Source organism: Centruroides vittatus, unplaced genomic scaffold, assembly GCF_030686945.1.
Source record: "Centruroides vittatus isolate TY-2023 unplaced genomic scaffold, ASM3068694v2 contig_1776, whole genome shotgun sequence".
In the NCBI taxonomy this organism is placed as follows: domain Eukaryota; kingdom Metazoa; phylum Arthropoda; class Arachnida; order Scorpiones; family Buthidae; genus Centruroides; species Centruroides vittatus.
The window spans coordinates 2,076,997-2,096,869 of record NW_027121087.1 but is presented as its reverse complement, the minus strand read 5'-3'; the positions used below and the strand labels follow the sequence as shown (position 1 = coordinate 2,096,869).

The following is a 19,873-nucleotide window of genomic DNA, read 5'->3' as shown; positions in this document are numbered from 1 at the left end:
TAATCACAGTGAAAAGCAGATTACTACAATGAAGTAATATTTAGATTACTACAATCAGGTGTAAAAAAGATACTATTTTAAAAACAAAACAACCAGTATCTCTTTTTATGATAATTCATAACTTACTGTAATATGTTGTATTATGCAAAAAAATAGTAATACATGTATTGTTTGTAAATAAAAATAGTGCAGGCTACATTTAAAGGATGTTGTTTTTAAAGGGCATTTTTAGAAATGTTGCTTGGGCAGACACCACTATAATAGTTTTTCCCCCTCCCCAAATGTTTATAATTTCACTGTGTATTGAGAAATATTTTTAATATTTATTTTTATCGTCAATACTACAAATATATAACAAATTTAATATTTCAAAAATTAAAAAGGTATTTAATAGATTTATTTTTATAAGTCTATTGATTTCTTAATAATTTAGAAGTTTTTAATAAAAATTTATAGATGAAACACTAGTTGTGCCAGTGTTGTTTGCAGAGGTGCAAGTATCATAACTGGATGATGGAACATATTGGATCTTTAAAAAATGTTCACATGACCAAAAACCTCCTTTGTCGATTATATAAAAAATTGAAATCGGTTGAAACTGATGATTGTTTTATATACAATCATTTATCAAATTTTCAGTTTAATTTTTTTTTTTGTAGTATTCGAACTCGAAATATATAAGCTATGGATTGTTTTATGCTTTGTTTTGATAATTTTTCTGTTGTCAATAACATGTATGCAAGAAAAAGATTGTATTAATTAAATAATATAGTAAAATTTTTAAACACCTTAATATAAGTTTACAACTGTAGGAATTAATTGAAAAAACAATTGAAACAATCTTGTATTAATTTCCTAAAAAAAATCCTAAATTATTAGTATTATTATTATTATTATTATTATTATTGATAAACATGTAAAATTTAAGTAGAGTAACCTTTGAAATAAAGAATTAAATTTTATACAGGTATACCTCGAGTTACGTCGTTCTCGATTATACATCGTTTGTCAAAAAAGTATACGGAAAAATAAAAATCAACTTTAAGTCATTTTATTCGACTTTACATCCGTCCGCCACAAATATTGAAGTCGTAATATCACTAGAAAGGCGTTAAAAGCACATAAAATCATATTAAAATATGTACATTTACAGTAAATGTTAATATAATCATCATAAATCCTAGAGAACGAAACATGAAAACATCTGTATTTCTGTGTTGTCTTATTTAGCGGTCTTTAAGTGCTCATTATTGGCGTTTTTCACGATAGTTTCAATATCTACTATTTGGTGTCGTCAGCACCACTCGATATTAGTAAATTTAACATAAATTAGTTTATTTTCTACTGTCGCAAAATAATTTTAATAACTGTATTTGTTATTTAACCTTAAAAAATCATCATCTTATTTTATAATGTCTTAGAGAAACCACATTCACAAATAAAGAGTCTGCAATGTACAGTAAACATCACCAAATTGTAAACATATACTTACATTTACAAGTATGTACTGTACGTATGGTACTGTACATGTATTCATAAATTTAGATTACTTTTTTTCTGTACTATATTAAAAACTAAAATTTATTTGTAAGTTTAAAATAATTCTTATTAACCATATATTATTAAAAATGCATTTATAATTAAAATACAGAACTGGGAATGGTAGTTTGTGGTTTAGCCTAGTGACAAGTAAATTCGACTTACGTCGCCTCTCCTGGAACCAATTGCTGACGTAAGGTGAGGTATACCTGAAATTTTAAAATGTATAAATTTTTTCAGACCATAAATATATTCCAAAATTAATATTTGTTGATATATGTAATGGATACAATTATAGAAACATTGACTTTTGCAATATTTTAAAACAACTACAAAGTTGATCTGGTGAAGAAGAAATTTTTTGTATTTTGGCTTAGTTCTGACATCTTAACTGGAACATATGTCAAAACTGATTTGCAGTGATGGTAAAAAATTTTTTTATACATAAGTGTATTTGTATTTGATAAAAATTTCATATGTAATGGAAAAAATCATTAAAATAATAATTTTAGAAATTTCTCTCGTAACTTAGTTTTTGTTACAAAGACTGTCTTTAAATATTATGTTACGTAAAAAAATTTTATGTGTTATCTGAAAGTTTATGCGCTATATATGTTATATCTACATGAAATCTAATCATATATATAAGAACAAGAAAAGAACTATTTTAATATAGCAATGTTTTTTTAAGATTTTTCAAAAATGTAATTAGTCGAAGAAAAATTAAATGCTAAGAATTACCATATTTACTCACATGTAAGACAAGGTTTTTATTCATTTATCACAGCTTCAAAATCCTAGATTGTCCTATATGCATGAACAAAAAATTCTTTGCTTTTCTGCAAATAATTTTTGTGAACTGTGTATTTGCATTTTTTACTGGATGCTTACCCTCTTGTATTTAAAATTAAGTATTTTATCTGGGTCGTTTGAATCGTTCTTGTATATTGTCAGGAATAAAGATGAATAGCAATAGGAAAAGCAAAGCTTTCGAATTGAATTCCAGATTGAAATTTCAAAATCACACGGGAGCACGATATAAGTTTTAATCCATTCCCACAGATGATTATTCGGAAATCAGAATTCGGAGAAACTCTCAAGGGTAATCGATGGAGAGTGGATTCGACTGTTACAAATTGGTAAAAAAGGTTCCCGATTGTCCAGGTTTACACGAACAAATTATGTTGTCAATTTGACAAGATTTTTCCTTAAAGTTTAAAGTTTAAAATGCTAGTAATTTTTACAGGACAATCTGTGCATTTACATTCATTTTGATGTTTTACTTGTGATAAAATAAAATTAGAATTGTATTAAAACTAATTTTCTTTATTTTGATCTTTAAAGTCGACCTTGCATATAGGACGAGGTGCATCTTATATTCGAGTAAATACGGTAATTTTTTTTTTGTTTTTAAGACTTTCAATTTTCAGTTAAATTAACAAATTTGAATGCCATTCAGAACTGAAGATAGATGGAGAAAGTGAGTCATTTTGATTTTGTTGCTATTACTGATAATTGGGACATCTGTGTGAACTTTCTATTCATGCTTTTGGAGATAAGCTGCAACTCCCAAAATAAAATGTATTGGATGTTATCAAGCAATTGCAGAAGAGGAATAAACAAGAGCAAAAAAACACCCAGGTAGACTTAACCTAATGACCCCCAAAGACCACAGAGTATTGAAAAGTGCTGTGAAAGGCAACTGCATGAAAGGTGTGGTGACAATCACTCAGTTCTTCAATTGGACTGATGTTATGCACTAAAACTATTCACATGGAGCTGCAAAAGTTCAGATACCCTAGCAGAGCAATGGTTTTTAAGTTGAAAATAACACCAAAAATTGTAAAGCATTATTTCTGTTGGAGCAAGGATTATCCTAACTTGGATGATGGAGCAGTGGAGGCAAGTTGTTTGAACTAAACAAGATTCATTGCTCCAATCTGTCAATGTTTGGAAGTGGCAGATGCTGGGTGATCATCTTCCTGATTGTCATGTATACAACAAAATTTGGCAGAGGAAGCCTAATTGTTTGGGCTGATTTAGCATCAGCATTCTTGTCATTATGCAAAGAAATATTCCTATGACAACATATCATGATAAACTGGCTAATTCCCTGTTTTTAATAATAATGTAGAGCACTTCACTGAAAAACTACATAGCATGCCTTGCCATACTGCTTGCTCTGTACAGCACAAATTTGAGGAGAAACAAATTAATGTTATTGACTGGCCAGTCCAGATCCCCAAATCTTAATCCTATTAAACATTTGAGGGACAAATTGGAGCACTGAGTGTGAAGTCATATTCCAGTTACCCAGATCTAATTGGGACTTGCTCCTATGTTGAGGAATGGTGGGCTATCCCTGTTTAGATTTATCAAAACTTGATGGATAGTTGTAGGCCAATTGTTTTATAGTGTTGTAAGACTATCTTTTACATCAACAAGGTATTAGAATAGCAATAAAGATGATTGTAAGTGTATGCCTTGCTGTCTCAATAATTCTCTCAATGTGTAGTGTATTATATTTCTTTATATTAGGGGCAGCAGATTTACTGACTATTTATTTCCAGTAAAACAATAAATTTTTCAAAACTACTGGTTTACCAGTAAACTGGTATTTTTTAAATTTTGACTTCAAATGCAAAAATTAGTGAACTAGTGATTGTTTTAGTTGTTAACGCATTGATGAGTCAGCAACTAAACAATCTGTAGTCTCTATGACCAATTTTTTAATAGCAAAAGTTTTGCCTGAAAAATAGAGCAAGCTGTAAGTTTTTAGTTGTAATGTCACTTTTTATTAACTGCAAGCACTTGCATTTCAAATAAATGCATTCCATTTTTCTAACTAAAATGTTACTCAACTAAAATCACTATTGCACTAGGCATTACAATTAAGAAACAAATGGCCAAATTATCCAGCATAATGCTGTAATATGATAGTTTAAAAATTGTAAGAAACTGTCAAGTAATAATTTACAAATAACATAAATGAAGATGATTTACTAGCCACTGTAGTAACTTTGCTAAATTACGTAATGTGCCTTTTAACAGTGGGATTTTTAAAATAGAGCATTAACCAGCTTTGAAACATTAGTACTCTACATTTTAAAAAAAAGATACTTTTGTGGTTTTAAATAAAAGTTTTCAAGCTTCTGTTTTTAATATAAAAATAAATGTGAAAGGATATACAGGTAAATATTTTGCTTTAAAAAATTATTACATGTGTACCTATTTTTTTAAAATCAAATTTACTGGTAAAAAAATATCAAATTACTAATATGTTTATCAATGCATTTTTCTCTTCTCTTTGGTAACTAGTAATGCAATCTGTACTTTGTATAGCCATTTTTATAGTTTTAATGGAAATCAAATTGTGATATTTTTTTAATTTTTTTCCATAAATTGATTAATTTTATATTTTTACCTACACTCACCTAAGCATATGCAAATATTTGTATGTACAGTACACGGGACATTTGTCCAGTTAACGTGGATAACCAAAGATTCCTTTTTTCTTTTTACGTGTGCTTCTCTACTTATAGTCAACTTAAATTTTCAGATTTATGAATGATATGACCATACATCTAAAATTTAAATTTTATGTGGATTTTGAAGTTTTCTTGTCACTTAAGGAGTGGTGTTGAAGACTGTACTTGGCCAGTAATAAATAAATAAATTTTTAATAAATAATTAATGTGGGCTTATTTCTATTGCATATTGTCATTTTTCATTTTTGTGTCAATTTTGAGGGCCCATTGTCACTTGTGAAGTGGCATTGAAGTTGATATTAGAGTAACAACTGTTTTTTTACTATTGTTTTGCAATTTTTATAAACTTTTGGATAATTTTTGAAGCACTAATCATAAAACACAGAGTAAATCTAGCAGTGGAGATAAATGCAGGAAGTATCACTCTGTTACTATGGAAACTAAATTTGACATTATAAAACCTAAGTACATTAGATGAAGAACACTGCATTTGAAACACCTGCTACTAATCAGTAGCAAGTGGGCAAATGAATGTAGTATATTCTATTAAGTACATTGAAGGATCAAACCCTAACAATAAGTGGTTAGTCCATGTAGAAATGTAATTTGTCAGTTAGTTTTCAACTTAAGACAAAGTGTCTGGAACCTAAGATGTTTGTAAGAAGGGAAGCACCTGTATTATGGAGTTTTGATAGGATGAACAGGATAAAACCATTTTGTTTGGATTTTTATCAGTTCAGCAAAGTAATGAAATGGAGTAATTTATGAATTTAGTTGTTGTTGATCATTTCATTAATATAATATATTCAGCTTATAATATAGTTGTAGAATATAATTTAAATCTTAGCTAATATTATTTATATTATTGTAGTATTTTGTCTTTAATATTGCTTCTCTTAAGCTAATCAGCTAAAATACAGGGTGTTTCAAAACTATATCAGAAATGTAAAGGCAGGTAGAGGGGTCCTAAATAGGCAGATTTCGTAAATGAATGTGGGTGCGGAAATGCAGTGAGAGGGTGCTGTTGAGTTCGGTGGATGAAAGCGTTTCACTGGCTTGAATTGTCATTTCCCACATAGATTTTCAGCAACATGCATTGTTACACCAATACAGAGTTTGCCAACATGCATTTCATGTATGGGGCTGTGCAAGGAAATGGAGTGGCTGCTGAAGTGAGCAGCCACTCCATTCGTCAGGAATCATCTGGATGCTGTCTACGGCCAGCATTGGATAGGACAGGGTGGACCTGTTCCTTGGCCACTGCGCTCCCCAGATTTGACGTTCTTGGAATTCTTCTTTTTGGGTCACATTAAGAGCGTGGTGTATGATAGTCCCTTAATGTGTGAAGATCTGGTTGCCCAATTGTGTGTTGTTGCTGGAAATGTACGTGACATGCCTGACATTTTCACTAATGTATTCCAATCCATATGCTGCCACTGTGAATCTTGTATTGCTGTTGGTGGTCATTCTTTCAAGCAGCTGTTATAAACTTGTTGCTTTCCTTTGTCTTTACTTGTCTTTTCACTTACCTGTTGTTAATACTGCCTTATGTGCTAGCACTTCATCGCTGCATTTCCTCACCCACATTCATTTAAGAAATCTGCTTATTTAGTTCCCTCTACCTGCCTTCACATTTCTGACATATAGTTTTGAAACAGCCTGTATATCCTAAAGTATAACTAATTATCAAATACAGGTAAATTTTTATTAACAATCATTTCTTCAACTTCTGAAATTGGTTATGATCTTGATTGGAAGCCTCACATTAATGAGACTACTATCTAAAATGTATTATATGTTTAATAGTTTTCAAATTAATGAATTGCCATTTTTAAAATTTGAAATGACAATATCAATACACTGGTGTACATTTACCACGTAAGCAAAAAACATTGTAGATATCTGGTCCAAAATGAGGATATATACTTCACTTCATATCTCTAGCAGAATACATACATATTATTTATTTTAGAAGATAATCATATATTGAATAGTCAACATCATACATGAATGTGTATTTAACAATTTTTTTTTGTATTTAGTAGAATAAATGAGAGTAAGATCTTTCTGACAATTTAATACATTTCTTGAAATTCTTAATGAAATTCAGTTATTTTACTCAAAATTATTATTTAATAGCACGTAATATCTAGACTTCCATCTTTTCTGTTTAATATATTCTAATGGACAAAATAGTACAAAAGTAAATTGACAAATTAGTGTTTTGATAAATGATTTATGGATACATCCAAAAAACAAAAAATTGGTGATTTGGGCAAAATATTTTCTGTAAAAAATATGAAAGTACAGTACATTTTATGTTCGATATATTTTTTTTTACACATGAAACTACGATGTTAGTTGTATAACAATAAATTCAGTTTTTACTAGATAAGAAACCTGTTGTTATTGGAAATAAGGTATATAATATGTATAGAAAAAAATTTAAATAAATGTGAATATACAGTTATTTTACTATTCAACAATACCAAAAGATTTTTTTAAACTTGAATAAATGTCCCTAATTTTGTTATTTGATTTCTTTAATTTGAAAATCATTTAATAATTTTATGATTTTAATGCACATTTAAAATAGAAATTGTGCTTGTATGCATGTGTATAAACACATGTCATGAATTAGGAAACTTTTTAATTCAAGCTGTCTGATATATATAGGAAGAAACTCTTTTGTCCTTATAAAGGAACATTTATACTTACTGTGTATTTGAAGCCAACAAATTTTTTGAATTGAAGCATTATATTGATTGATTCACCTTTTTGTTCATTCTTCTTACTTGAATTTATAAAGGAAAAAAAAATTAATTTTTATTTAAAATGAAAAAAAATACATGCATATTTTGAGTTTTATTTAACTATTTCACTTGTATTTTTTTTTCCTCTTTCTTTCTGATTCAGCTGCTTGAAATGTTCTTAAATTTTTTTTAAAACAAAAAGAAGAATAAAAAAAAAATATCATCAGAAAGTTCACTTGCATCTTACAGAAAAATATAAATTTTACTTTTATTTTAAACAAACATATGCTATTTTAAATTTATAATGCATTAAGTACTGTTGAATTTTTATATTTAAAAAATGGTATTCCAGAAATAATGTTGGAATTAAAAAGTTTTAAATAAACAAACAACAATTTTATAGTTTATGAATACTTTTATAAAATGAATACATATTGCTGATGCATTAAATTAAACTTTAGGTAAATGATGTTATGACTCATCAAGACAATAACTTATTTGAACTCAACACTAGATCATTTGATATTCTTGCAATAAAAAGTCAGTTTGTTTATGAGGAATTTGTGCTTTTATTATGTAGTATTTTTCCACTTTTGTTATGTAAAATTACATATTTAAGCAATACATGATTTATTAAAATGTTACAAAATAAATATAGTATATAAGGACATGCACAGAAAATCAATTTAACAGAGTCTGTAGTATATAAAAAAGTTTAGTGGTACTAATAACTGGCTAGAGGCCAATTATTATGTAATTTTTCTTTTTACATACAGACCAATTACAATACAATTAACTGAGTTAAACAAATTGCTGCCTTTAATAAAAATGACTTTGTTTTCAATATGTAACCATTTGGTTATGAAAATAATACAGTAATTAATAAGAATCTTACACATTAATTTTATTATATTCATTGAAGGAGTGGTGGTAAGTTTTTTTTTTTTTTTTCATTTTAAATTTTGAAGTAAACTGTTTTAATTCAGTTAAATTTACATTTGAGTACTTTTCACATAATTTTAAGGTTTACTGCATTAATGAACTTTTAGTTGATTTAAAAATCATTTTGTATGAAGATGAAAAATAAATTTAATAATTTGTAGTTTTATCATAATTTTTCCCTCTCTAAATTTTATATTTATTAATGCAATTTAACAATGCTTGTATAATGTAGTAAAATCCTATGGCAGTCCTTATAAAACAGTAGATTAATACATAAATTTCAAAATGCAGCTTGTATAGAATAAAGTGAAAAAACACTTAACAATAAAAATAATAGTTTTATTGTTTTATCACAATTCTCTTTTGTAATGAAGAATGTGTCCCCTACATTAGAGGTTAACTATTGTATGTCTTTTCTTTCATAAGTCTGAAGTTTATTATATTACACTGCTTTGATATACATGGGTTTATCAGTTTTTACTAAAATTCTTCTGAACAGTTTTCAAACTCATTAAATATATTTCTTTCTATCAAAACTTGTAGAGTATTTTACACAAGTTCTTCACAAAGGTTAGACTTTATTTCAAATGTTCATAAATATCAACCATTTATTTTACTGCTACCACCAACTGCAAACTAATTATACTTTTATGTATAATTAGTTTGCAGTTATCATCAAACATAATACTTATATGTATACAGTGTGTACATTAATTTCATCAAATACTGCTAAAAAATGTTTGAGCAAAATATTATTCACAATATTTCTAAAGACTTTGGTTCATTTGGCAAAATAATATTTAAAAAGAAAAAACAGTTGTAGGATGATTTTTGAGCATCTGAAATCATTTTATAACTGTTTTTTTTAAATCGATGATGTTTTAGATTTTCTAAACAAATTATTATAGGAATATATATATAAAAGTTTATTATATTATTAATTATTACTACAGAAGAGTTCTGTACAGTGCAGGAATATCTCCTGCACTGTACAGAACTCTTCTGTAGTAATAATTAATAATATAGTAAACTTTTATATATTCTGCATCATAGGAAATTGTGTTATTGAGACATGCATTTCAGACAATTTTGAAGTTAAAGAAAATGTATACCTCCTGGACAACAAAATTAGAATTTTGTATGAGTACTACTGTGGTTGCAATTTCTTTATCGTGTTATAGGGACATTATACAGGAGTTCACTGTATTATCACAACAATGAATATTACATTATATTGGTCAAAAATTTTTATTCAAGACTGACTATTTTTATCGACAGAAATAATTTTAAAGTAAAATTTTAAATTTGTCTAATATAAAAGAGAATTTTCCTGAAATTAATGTGAATAACTTTATCTAGATCAGGGGTTCATAACCTGTTTTTTCTGTTTTGTTTTGTTCCATGGACCCCTTTTTATAATCAGGTGAAGGTCATGGACTCCTTGGAATAATTGTTTTCAAATGCATAATATAAAATTACAAAAGGAACCAGTTATATAGAAATACATATACATATGAATAAAAACCATATGATAGTGTTATATAGGCTTCTCTCCTAATACAATAATTAAGTTTCACATAATAACAAAAGGTAAAAATCAATTATCTTAATGTAAGTCCACAGACCCCTGGTTAAGAATCACTGATAGAATGTTTTTGAATAGGCTATATTTCCACAAGGATCCATAAAAATCATTTGCTTAATGATTAACTTTTTAGGTCATTAAATTACTTTTGTCTTTATGTATGAAATAATAATTTTTAGTTTGTACTGTACTGTACATTGGGCTGTCCTAATCTGCATATCTGAAATTCTAAGGCTGCTAGAAATGAAAATGAAATACCTTTTTAGATTTTTATTTTTTCATAGATCCTTCTTTACAGAAATATTCTTAATTGGAAATGCTTGATTTAATTCCACATGACTGCCAAAAATGGAATGCGCTTGTTACCACATTCACTTGACTTAATAAAAAAAATAAATGGTCACATCCATAAAACTTGTAATTATCTATATCTAATGATATGCAAATAGCTGAAATTTGCAAATGCCTTTTTTTTGTTTTTCAATATTTGACAGCTACTATACTGTCAGAAATTTTGTACATGGCTAACATATTTAGATAATTGTTTTGTTAAATGCATTTTATATTTTCATAGTATAAATTTTTAAGATGTTGTTAGCCTTTTATTTTTATTTTAAGGCATTTTATTTGTATATTTGTTGCTGAATCTTTTGAATTATACTTTAGTATATAGAATACACATGGTAAATGCTAATGCTATGGTTTCTATATTGAAATTTTAAAATATAAGCTCTCAACTTTCCATTGTGGTTTCTGAATTGTATATGTTCATTGAATTATTTGAATAATTATAATACATAGACTTCTATGAAATACATTTTAAATTTCTTAGAACTTTATTTTAATCAAAGATTATTATGTCTATTTTTATTTCTTTTAATAAAACAGTCTGAATTACTTATTGAATCTGAATTAAATTTATGTAAAAAGCTAAAGTACATTCATAAAATTTTATACCTTATTCAGATGAAATTTATAATTCTTAAAAATTGATGTGAAAAAATTTATACATACAGTAGAGCGTCATTTATCCGAATCAATTGAGGACTGGGGTTGTTCGGATAACCGATTATATACGAAAAAATATATTAACCTGTCCGATGTTGAAATTTTTCTCCATTGCGTGTCGCTTTGTGTTGAATTTTCGCCGATTTTAAGCCTAACGAAAATTTTTATAATAATAATCAAGGCTATTGTATTGTTAAAAATTATTTCTTTATTTTGTACAAACAAAATAAATATATTGAAAAATATAAAAACATAAAAATTATACTTTAGAAGTTAATCTAGTATCAAAAACTCACGAAAGCACGACACAGATTCGACTGGAAAGCTTTCGGATAAACGACGCTCTACCGTACTTGTCATGTCTTGAAATATTAATGTGTTTAATATAATACATTCCTTTTTTTTAATATTAAGAATGTGTGAACTTTTTTATATATTGGTATCAAGATAGTTTAAATCAGTGTTTCTCAACCTTTTTTTGATCTTTGGCCCATTTTGAGCTTAATATTTTCCTGTGGGCCCCCATTAGAGTAGTGCATTTTGATACATTTTGCATTAGAGGTGACATTATTGATGATAAATCAAGTAACTTTCAAATTCAAAGCTTGCATGCATACAGTATTATTAATTTTAAATAAGTTTAAGTTTAGCTCCACATTCAATTTTATTCCAATTTTAAAGGTGAACAAGTGATGCTAAATTGAAGTTTAATCATTTTCACGTAATTTTAATATTTTATTCTGACTGTGGTTCCCCTAGAGTTTGTTTGGCTCTTCAAAAATTGATTTTTGGTCTGTGGCTTCTGGTTGAGAAACACAGTTTTAAATGACATTTTTAGGAGTTTGATCTGCATTGTTTACCTCTGAATAGAATTTAACAAACTTGTATCATTTTCATAATTACACTTGATTTATTTTTTTTATACTTACGTAGTTTAAAGCTGCTGATTGTTTTGTTTATGTGAGTTTTTAGTAGGAATAGACTTAAATCTATTTATACTAACCAAGAAAAATTTATCTTGTCTTAAATTTGAGAAATTAATGTATGATTTGAAATAAATCATATTTATTATTGAAGATGATTAAAATATTTAAAAATTAATTAAAATTAAATGTTTGTTTAGTCAAACAGCTGAACAATTAATGCAAGAATCTGGCTGTCGACTTGATCATCCAGCAGCTGTTAAATTTCAAGTGCACGTTCTTGAAGGTGAATGGGAAAAGGTAAGTTTATTTTTATATAATAATTTTGAAATGATTTTAGTTTATAAGCTAAAAAATATAGAATTTGTGTGTAAAGAGTAATTTATTAGGAAGGAATGAATGTTGTTTTTTACTGTGCTCTGTTTTTTTTGGTCTCAACATTTGTTTTAGATACAGTAGATTTAGCCTATTGTAATAACTTTGGGACTCACCTAGACTGATAATGTTGTCTGGTAACTATGACTACGATTAGAGGAAATTCTAGTTTTATTGGCTTGGACATTAAAAAGACATATACATTTTTAATTTAATATAACTTGAAGAATTAATAAATTGTTGCTAATAATTAATTAATAATTCATCCAGTAATATTTGTCTGCTACCAGCTTAAACCACAGCTTGTTTAAAATACCAGTAGTTTAAATTGCTGTATTGTGTGCAAATAACATGTAAAATTGTTATCAACCTTAGCAAGTGTTTTAAATTAATGATGGCTGATAATGTGATATTATTGTGTTGAAGCTGTTCTGTTTATCTTCAGGTAAATAGAAGCTGCTAGCAGCTTCTATTTACCTGAAGATAATCGGAATTCAGTTATTGTTATTACAATAAGAAAAGATTTTATAATATATTATAACCTTTATTTTTGGACCTGCTAATTTTGATATCATCTGTGATTACAGTATGCAGTCTACTGAATTTGAGCATCTACTCAGCTTTTGTAAATTTACTTGTTTTTCAATGGATTTAATCTTAATTTTTTCAATCATGGCACTTGATTTTCAACACAGATGGCACTACAGTTGGGGTTCCCAATTAAGAAAATGGTGCCAATTGCATTTTCTTAATTGGAAACTTTTTTTATTTCATATCATGATTTCATATGTAAAAGAATCAAACATTTTTCTGAAAGATTTACTTATCTAATCAGAAGTTATGAGCAACAACACATCCAACAGCCGTAAGTGAACGGGTTAATTTTAGTAGCGCCATCTCTTGCACAAACTAATAATTAGAATAATTTAATTTAGAATAAACTGGAAGAAAAGAATCGGCCCGAAGCGGGACTCGAACCCGCAACTCCTGCTTGCCGTGCGGACACGTTGCCAGTTACGCTACCCGGACCTTCGTTCCAATCTCCTTTTCCAGCATATACGAGTCCCGACTGGGGACACATCCGTGCCCACGGCCTGCAACATCCACACAGGCAACTCAGTCGGCCAACAGAAGCCCCAGCCAGGTAACGATAAACAAATAAACACCAACGAAACCCAATAATATAAGTATTCTTTTCTCCCGATTCTTTTCTTCCAGTTTATTCTAAATTAAATTATTCTAATTATTAGTTTGAGCAAGAGATGGTGCTACTAAAATTAGCCCGTTCACTTACGGCTGTTGGGTGTGTTGTTACTTATATTATCGGGTTTCGTTAATGTTTATTTGTTTAAGTTATGAGCATTTGAACTTTTACATTGCTGCCACACTGCACATATATAAGTCTGAATAACTGTTGCATTCATTGAAAGTAGGAAGAAAAATTATTAGGAAACTAATATTTGATGAAATAATTCTTTTTTTTCTTCAAATTATGAACTGATACAAAAACTTTTTGGTGTGTTAAAGCCATCAAGCTTGTGATAAATAGATTGATTTTTATTTATCTTTAAAATTTGTCCTCAAGCTGAAGGTCACCTTAAATTTTTTTGAAGACATTTTTTCAAGTTATACTTTTAGCAGAGTGCTTAATTAACATGAGTTCTCCTGCCTCTGTTTTCTTCCATTACAAATGATGATCAGAAACATCTCTATTTTTCTGAATACATAAGTCAATTTTCTACCGGAACTATCTTTTTTTAGTAACATGTTACTTTGGTATGTTTTTACAATCTTTTTGAATGTTTTTGATCAAATCTTCTCTAGTTGGTCCCTGTTCAGACATAATTCTTTAAATATCCCCACAAATAAGTCAGGTGAAATCAAGTTTGACTAAAGGCCATTCCAAGTCGTTTTTCTTCTTGCTTCAGTGAACCTTCAGAGTATCCATAGATGCACACAATGTGGTGGCTGTGTAAAAGTTCAAATGCTCATAACTATCTTAGAGGGGAAGAAACTTTTATCTGAAATATTTTATGTAGTCATAATATGCAATAAAGAATGGAGGTTCCCATTTAAGAAAATGAAATTGATCCCATTTTTTGTTTATTGTAGCACTATCTTGTGGCCCACTTATTCATTAAACCAATGATGATAACTGTTTTTAAGATGTGTATTTTTCAAGTTATTCTAGGGAATTGATTAAAATGGATTACCCTGTTTAGTTGAACAGTGGTCTGATTCTTTGATATTAAATTTAAAGAACCACTACTAGCTTATAAACTGTTTATAATTTGAAATTGTCCTAATGGTTATTTTAGTATATGTTCTGAACAGAATGACAAAATAAATGTTGAACTTGCAGCAGTTCTGCATAACACACACAAATAAAATGATTTTAAATAGTGATTTTATTGTTACAATATTTGTGACAATACCTACAAGTACCTATTGTCACAAATTTTTAAAATATTGTTAATTACGACTGTTTTAATATTTTTGTTACACACTATGTACATTTATTCATAAAATATTTTAACTTTGATTATATATACTTATGATAGTGACTATACAAGTGTAAATAGTTTTGTATAAAAAATCTATTGGTTTAAGCCAACATTTCCTAAACTTTTTCTTACAGCTAATGACTTTGCCTAACAATCTACGTTAGTACCATGACTTTCATCGACTAAAATTCTAATTTTTTTTACATGTAATTTTTTAAAATATGGATGAAAGAAATTTTTGAAGTTTTTTTGTATATGATGGTGATTCATTGAAATTGGTAAAAAAATAATACTTAATATTAAGCTATATATAAAAAAACTGGTCTACCATTAATGAAACTTCCTATTTAAAAAAAAAAACATTTCATTTGATTCTGAAGGTGACTATTTCAGAAAAAGGTAAAATATTAAATCCTTTGAAACTGCAGAGTACTTACATCATTAAAGACTTCAGACAAGTTTTAGTCAGCTATTAAAAATTAATATTTGGAATTAATATCTGAAATATTACTTTTTATAATACTATATATTTGTTAGTTGCAGGGCTTTGGAGCCAGAGCTAATTGAAGCTTTCAGTTTTTTTCTTTTGGAGCCATATATTCTTTAAAAATTTTCAATTTCAGCTTTCTTTTTTCTTGGGTGTTACTTTCTTCAGCTTTTCTCTAGAATGTTTTGAGCTTTTCACTTTGCATTTATTTAAAAATCTGGCTGTGTTTATTGCTGGATTTTTATGGAATTTTATTTTTATCCTTAATAATCGCTATCATTACCTTTTTCCTAAGTCTTAAGACTAACACAAAGGATTAAATGGCCCCCATTTTACAAGTAACTATTTTAAAAATATTGCCCTCTCTACATCTTCAACAAGATGATTGTCTAATTTTGATAAGTATTTTTTTGTTAATCCTAAATTTTCATCTCAAAGAATTTTGTGAAAAAAATAGATTTTTATTTATAGTTTTACCCCAGACCTGGGATAGGGGAAATATCAATTTTTTTTATAATATGTATATATTAATAAAATAGAATAAACCAATTGAGTGAAGAGTATCAAAAGTTATTTAAGAAAACTTCAAAATCTGTTAATATTGGGATCTTTGAAAAAAATTTTCAGAACAAATACATTTAATTTTTATGTAAAATATTTCATAAATTGGAAACTTTTCAAGAAATGGCTCATCCCCTTAATATCTCCAGGATCAATGATCCAATTTTTCCTGAAAATCTAGAAACATTCCTGCAAAATTTCAAAAATTTTCAACAGAAGGCAGAGCAAGTAGAAAAAACACATGCGCACACAAACACAGCTGATTTTTATTTTTTGCAATTCTTGACATTTTGAGGTCCTGAGTCGAAAAATATAAAAATCTTGGGGGTCCTTTTTTTTACTGATTGTTATATTTTCCTTCTATTATATAACAGCCAAGAAAGTAAAAATTTTGTGAATCTAATCGAAAGTTTTGTAAGAACTTCTCTTCAGTATTGTGTCAGATGTATATCCCTGGCGTATCCTTATAAATTAATTTTTTACTTATTTTAACTAACTTATTTTATATTTTAAATAATAATAATTTTTTTACTTTTAAAAAATATCAATAATAGTCAATATTTTTAGTAGTTTTTAATTTTTTTTGTGAAGCTTGAGTCGTCATATAAATATTTTTTGTTAGTTTTTCTTCCTAGTATGTAATTTGAATTGTGATGAATGTGAATTTAAATTATAAAGTAAGAGCTTTTAAATTTCTTTCCTGAGGTAGAAAGACTGAGACAAATTAAATTGATGTATAAAATATTTATATAATATTTTTCACTAACTTATTATTTATATTTAATTTTTTCATTTTATATAAAACATTAAACTTAAAAAGCAATAAGAAGGGATTTACTTGTACAGTACATATTATATAAACACATAGTATAATACTGATATGTATTGTATATATTATATATTGCTAATTCTGGTTCAGTTGAATCTGTATCTCAAACTTCTTTGTTTCAATTTTTTTTCCTGCATTTTCAGTCTAAATTTAATATTTTCCATATTTATCTCAAGTAATTTTCTCCCAAAATCTCTATCTCAAATTATGGACTGAAGTGTCAATTAAAACTTTGAAGTTTAGCAACTATATTATGATAGCATAAACTGTAGTTGAGAAACATCTGTTGTAACACATTATGTAGTTGCAATTAATGCTGCTTTTCTCTGATTGGCTATGATTTTGGCTTGTGTCTAATTGGTTGAAGAAAGTCGGATACTATTGACAAACTATTTCTTTTAATGTATGTCAAATGTTTTATTTACACCTAATACAGGTATGTACTGTACTTGCTATTTTATTAATAATAATAATATACCATACCCCAATTAAATCTATTACTGTTTACTGTGTAGAAACTTCTATATCTCAACCTGTCTATTTTGAATTTTTTTTCCTTTTTGTTGTGACATTTGATGGACAGATTCACCTGTATATTGTTACAATATAATGTGATTTTTATGCTCTTTTCATCTACACTATTAGCAAAATTAAGGCTGCATTTATGGAAAATTTTTAAGGTTTTATTTTGGGAGAGGAAATCGTCTAGTTGTTTTACAAAATACATGCAAATTAATAAAATAACTTTCTCAGAATTGCATCAATACATTTATATATAACAATAAAAATGTTTTATTTTAGGTCATATGCAGTTTCTCAATTACCACTGTACCATTAAGGAATGTTTATTTTGAAAGTTTGGATATAAATGTACACTATCATAGCATTATAACACACAATTTAGATTTGTTGTACAGAGAATATCATTGTAATTATAATTTGATATACCTGAGAATAATGCTAAAAAATATTATATATATATGATCAAAAGATATAAATATTATATAAATAATAGAAATATATAAAGCAGTATAAACAGATTATTATAAATAAATTAATGAAAAATAGAAGTACATTTTTCAACACATTTTATCTTGAACAATTGTACTTAAAGATTTAAATGTTGAGTCAGACCCAGAAAAGTCATCTGGACTGGCTAGAGCCAGATCCATGATCAGGTCTCCTGCTCCAAAGCCATGGTTAGTTGCCTTGTTCTGTAGTGGTTCTGATTAAATGCAAGTTATGAAATAACAAAAACAAGGGAGAGGAAATCGTCTAGCAAGTCTTTCATCAGTCTAACTAGTCTTGAATCATTCATTGAAAAAGTTAAAAACAGATTTAATAATGAAATAAAGAAAAAATTTATATTTAATAATCTGAATTTTTTCTGTCTCTCTCTAAATATATCATTTCCTATTTCTTTTTGAATAAATTTTAAATGTTCAATTGATGAGACCTTTCTGCAACTTCCTACGGCAGGGATGAAGAACCTATGGCACATGTTCCTGAAGTAGCATACTGGAAGAATTTGCCTGGCAGACAACATATCATATGAAATTATTTTTTCTTAAATTTATTGTAATTAAATTATATTTACTTGATTTCTTTAAAACTAATTGTTTGAGCTCTGAACTCTAAAGCTTCAGCGCGCACACTTTTTTACAAGTTCAATATGCCTACTTTAGCAAGCAGATTTAGGGTTTCTATTCTTGTCTTAGAACAATAATATCAAACCAACATGACAATTTTAAGGTACTTGCATTGAATGTTTAGAAAGTATTGGGTTTTTATAAATTATAAAAATATTTCATAGATTTCAAAACTTTGCATATTTAGTGTGAAAGCAGGATCCTAAAGCTGTCATGAAAGCTTTTTAATTAGGAACCTCAGATAGAAAAATTAAACAAATTTCTCATTAAACAAAATATTTCTTATCACATTATTATTATTTTCTTTTCACCTACATAGTTTAACTTTCTAATCTATATTTAAAAAAAATAAAGTAAAATTTGTAAGCATTTTTTTTATTTTTTTAATTAATTAAATTAAATATTTGCCCCATAATTTGGCATTACGAATTTTGAGTTCAATTTTGACCACCTTTTTGAGATAAAAGTTTGCAATTACTGACCTAGTGTTCATGTTCTAGTGGTTGAGAACTAGTTTTAGATAAAAATATTAATTATTAAACCATTAAAAGTTTTGTTACCTGACTGACTGACTTAAAATTACTACTGTTTGATGTATAATATATAAAACCTGCAAAAAGAAATATTTATGAAATAATTATTAATACTGTATTGAGTTGGTTCTTCTATTTAGTAATTTTTTTAATTTAAAAATTCTTATTCTTACCTGAACTTAAATTACCTTGGATTAAATTATTTTTTCAAGTAAAAAGTCAAACGTGTTCATTTAAAAATAAATACTTTAAAACAAAAAAATCTTTCTCTCTCAAAGGAAGAGAAAGATTAAAGAATAAATGCATAAATAAATATATGCATTTATTTATTTAATTAAAATGTATAACTAATTGTACCTAATAGCTGGTAAAATGAATTAAAGTATGGAAACATGTTGAATTATTTTAATTTTTAGTACAGCTAGATATTCATGTTGTCATGTAACACTATAAATAAACAGATCAATAGCTTTAAATAAATTAGAGGTTTCTCTCTATATAATAGAAAAGAAGGGGAACTATATAAATGAAAACATTAGTTTTTGTTTATATTAATTAAACTAATATAAAGAATTGTACCATCAAAATCTATATACAGGATGATTCTATAAATAGTTGTCCTAGTCGCTCTCACTGAAATTGCTTTAAAACCGAACTGATGTGTATTTATACTGTGTGTGTCTGAACTGAACTTTTA

The 19,873-nt window shown here is 27.4% G+C and overlaps 1 protein-coding gene across 3 annotated transcripts in view; it reads left to right on the top strand.

Annotated features, from left to right (window-relative positions):
* The window catches only part of LOC136969311 (WD repeat-containing protein 26-like), a 78,772-nt gene that overhangs the window by 7,866 nt on the left and 51,033 nt on the right, over positions 1 to 19,873 (top strand). For all 3 annotated transcript variants that reach the window (XM_067263432.1, XM_067263433.1, XM_067263431.1), the window contains one exon: positions 12,439 to 12,538. In XM_067263432.1, the coding sequence (XP_067119533.1) occupies positions 12,439 to 12,538 (100 nt within the window). The remainder of the gene's footprint in view (positions 1 to 12,438; positions 12,539 to 19,873) is intronic.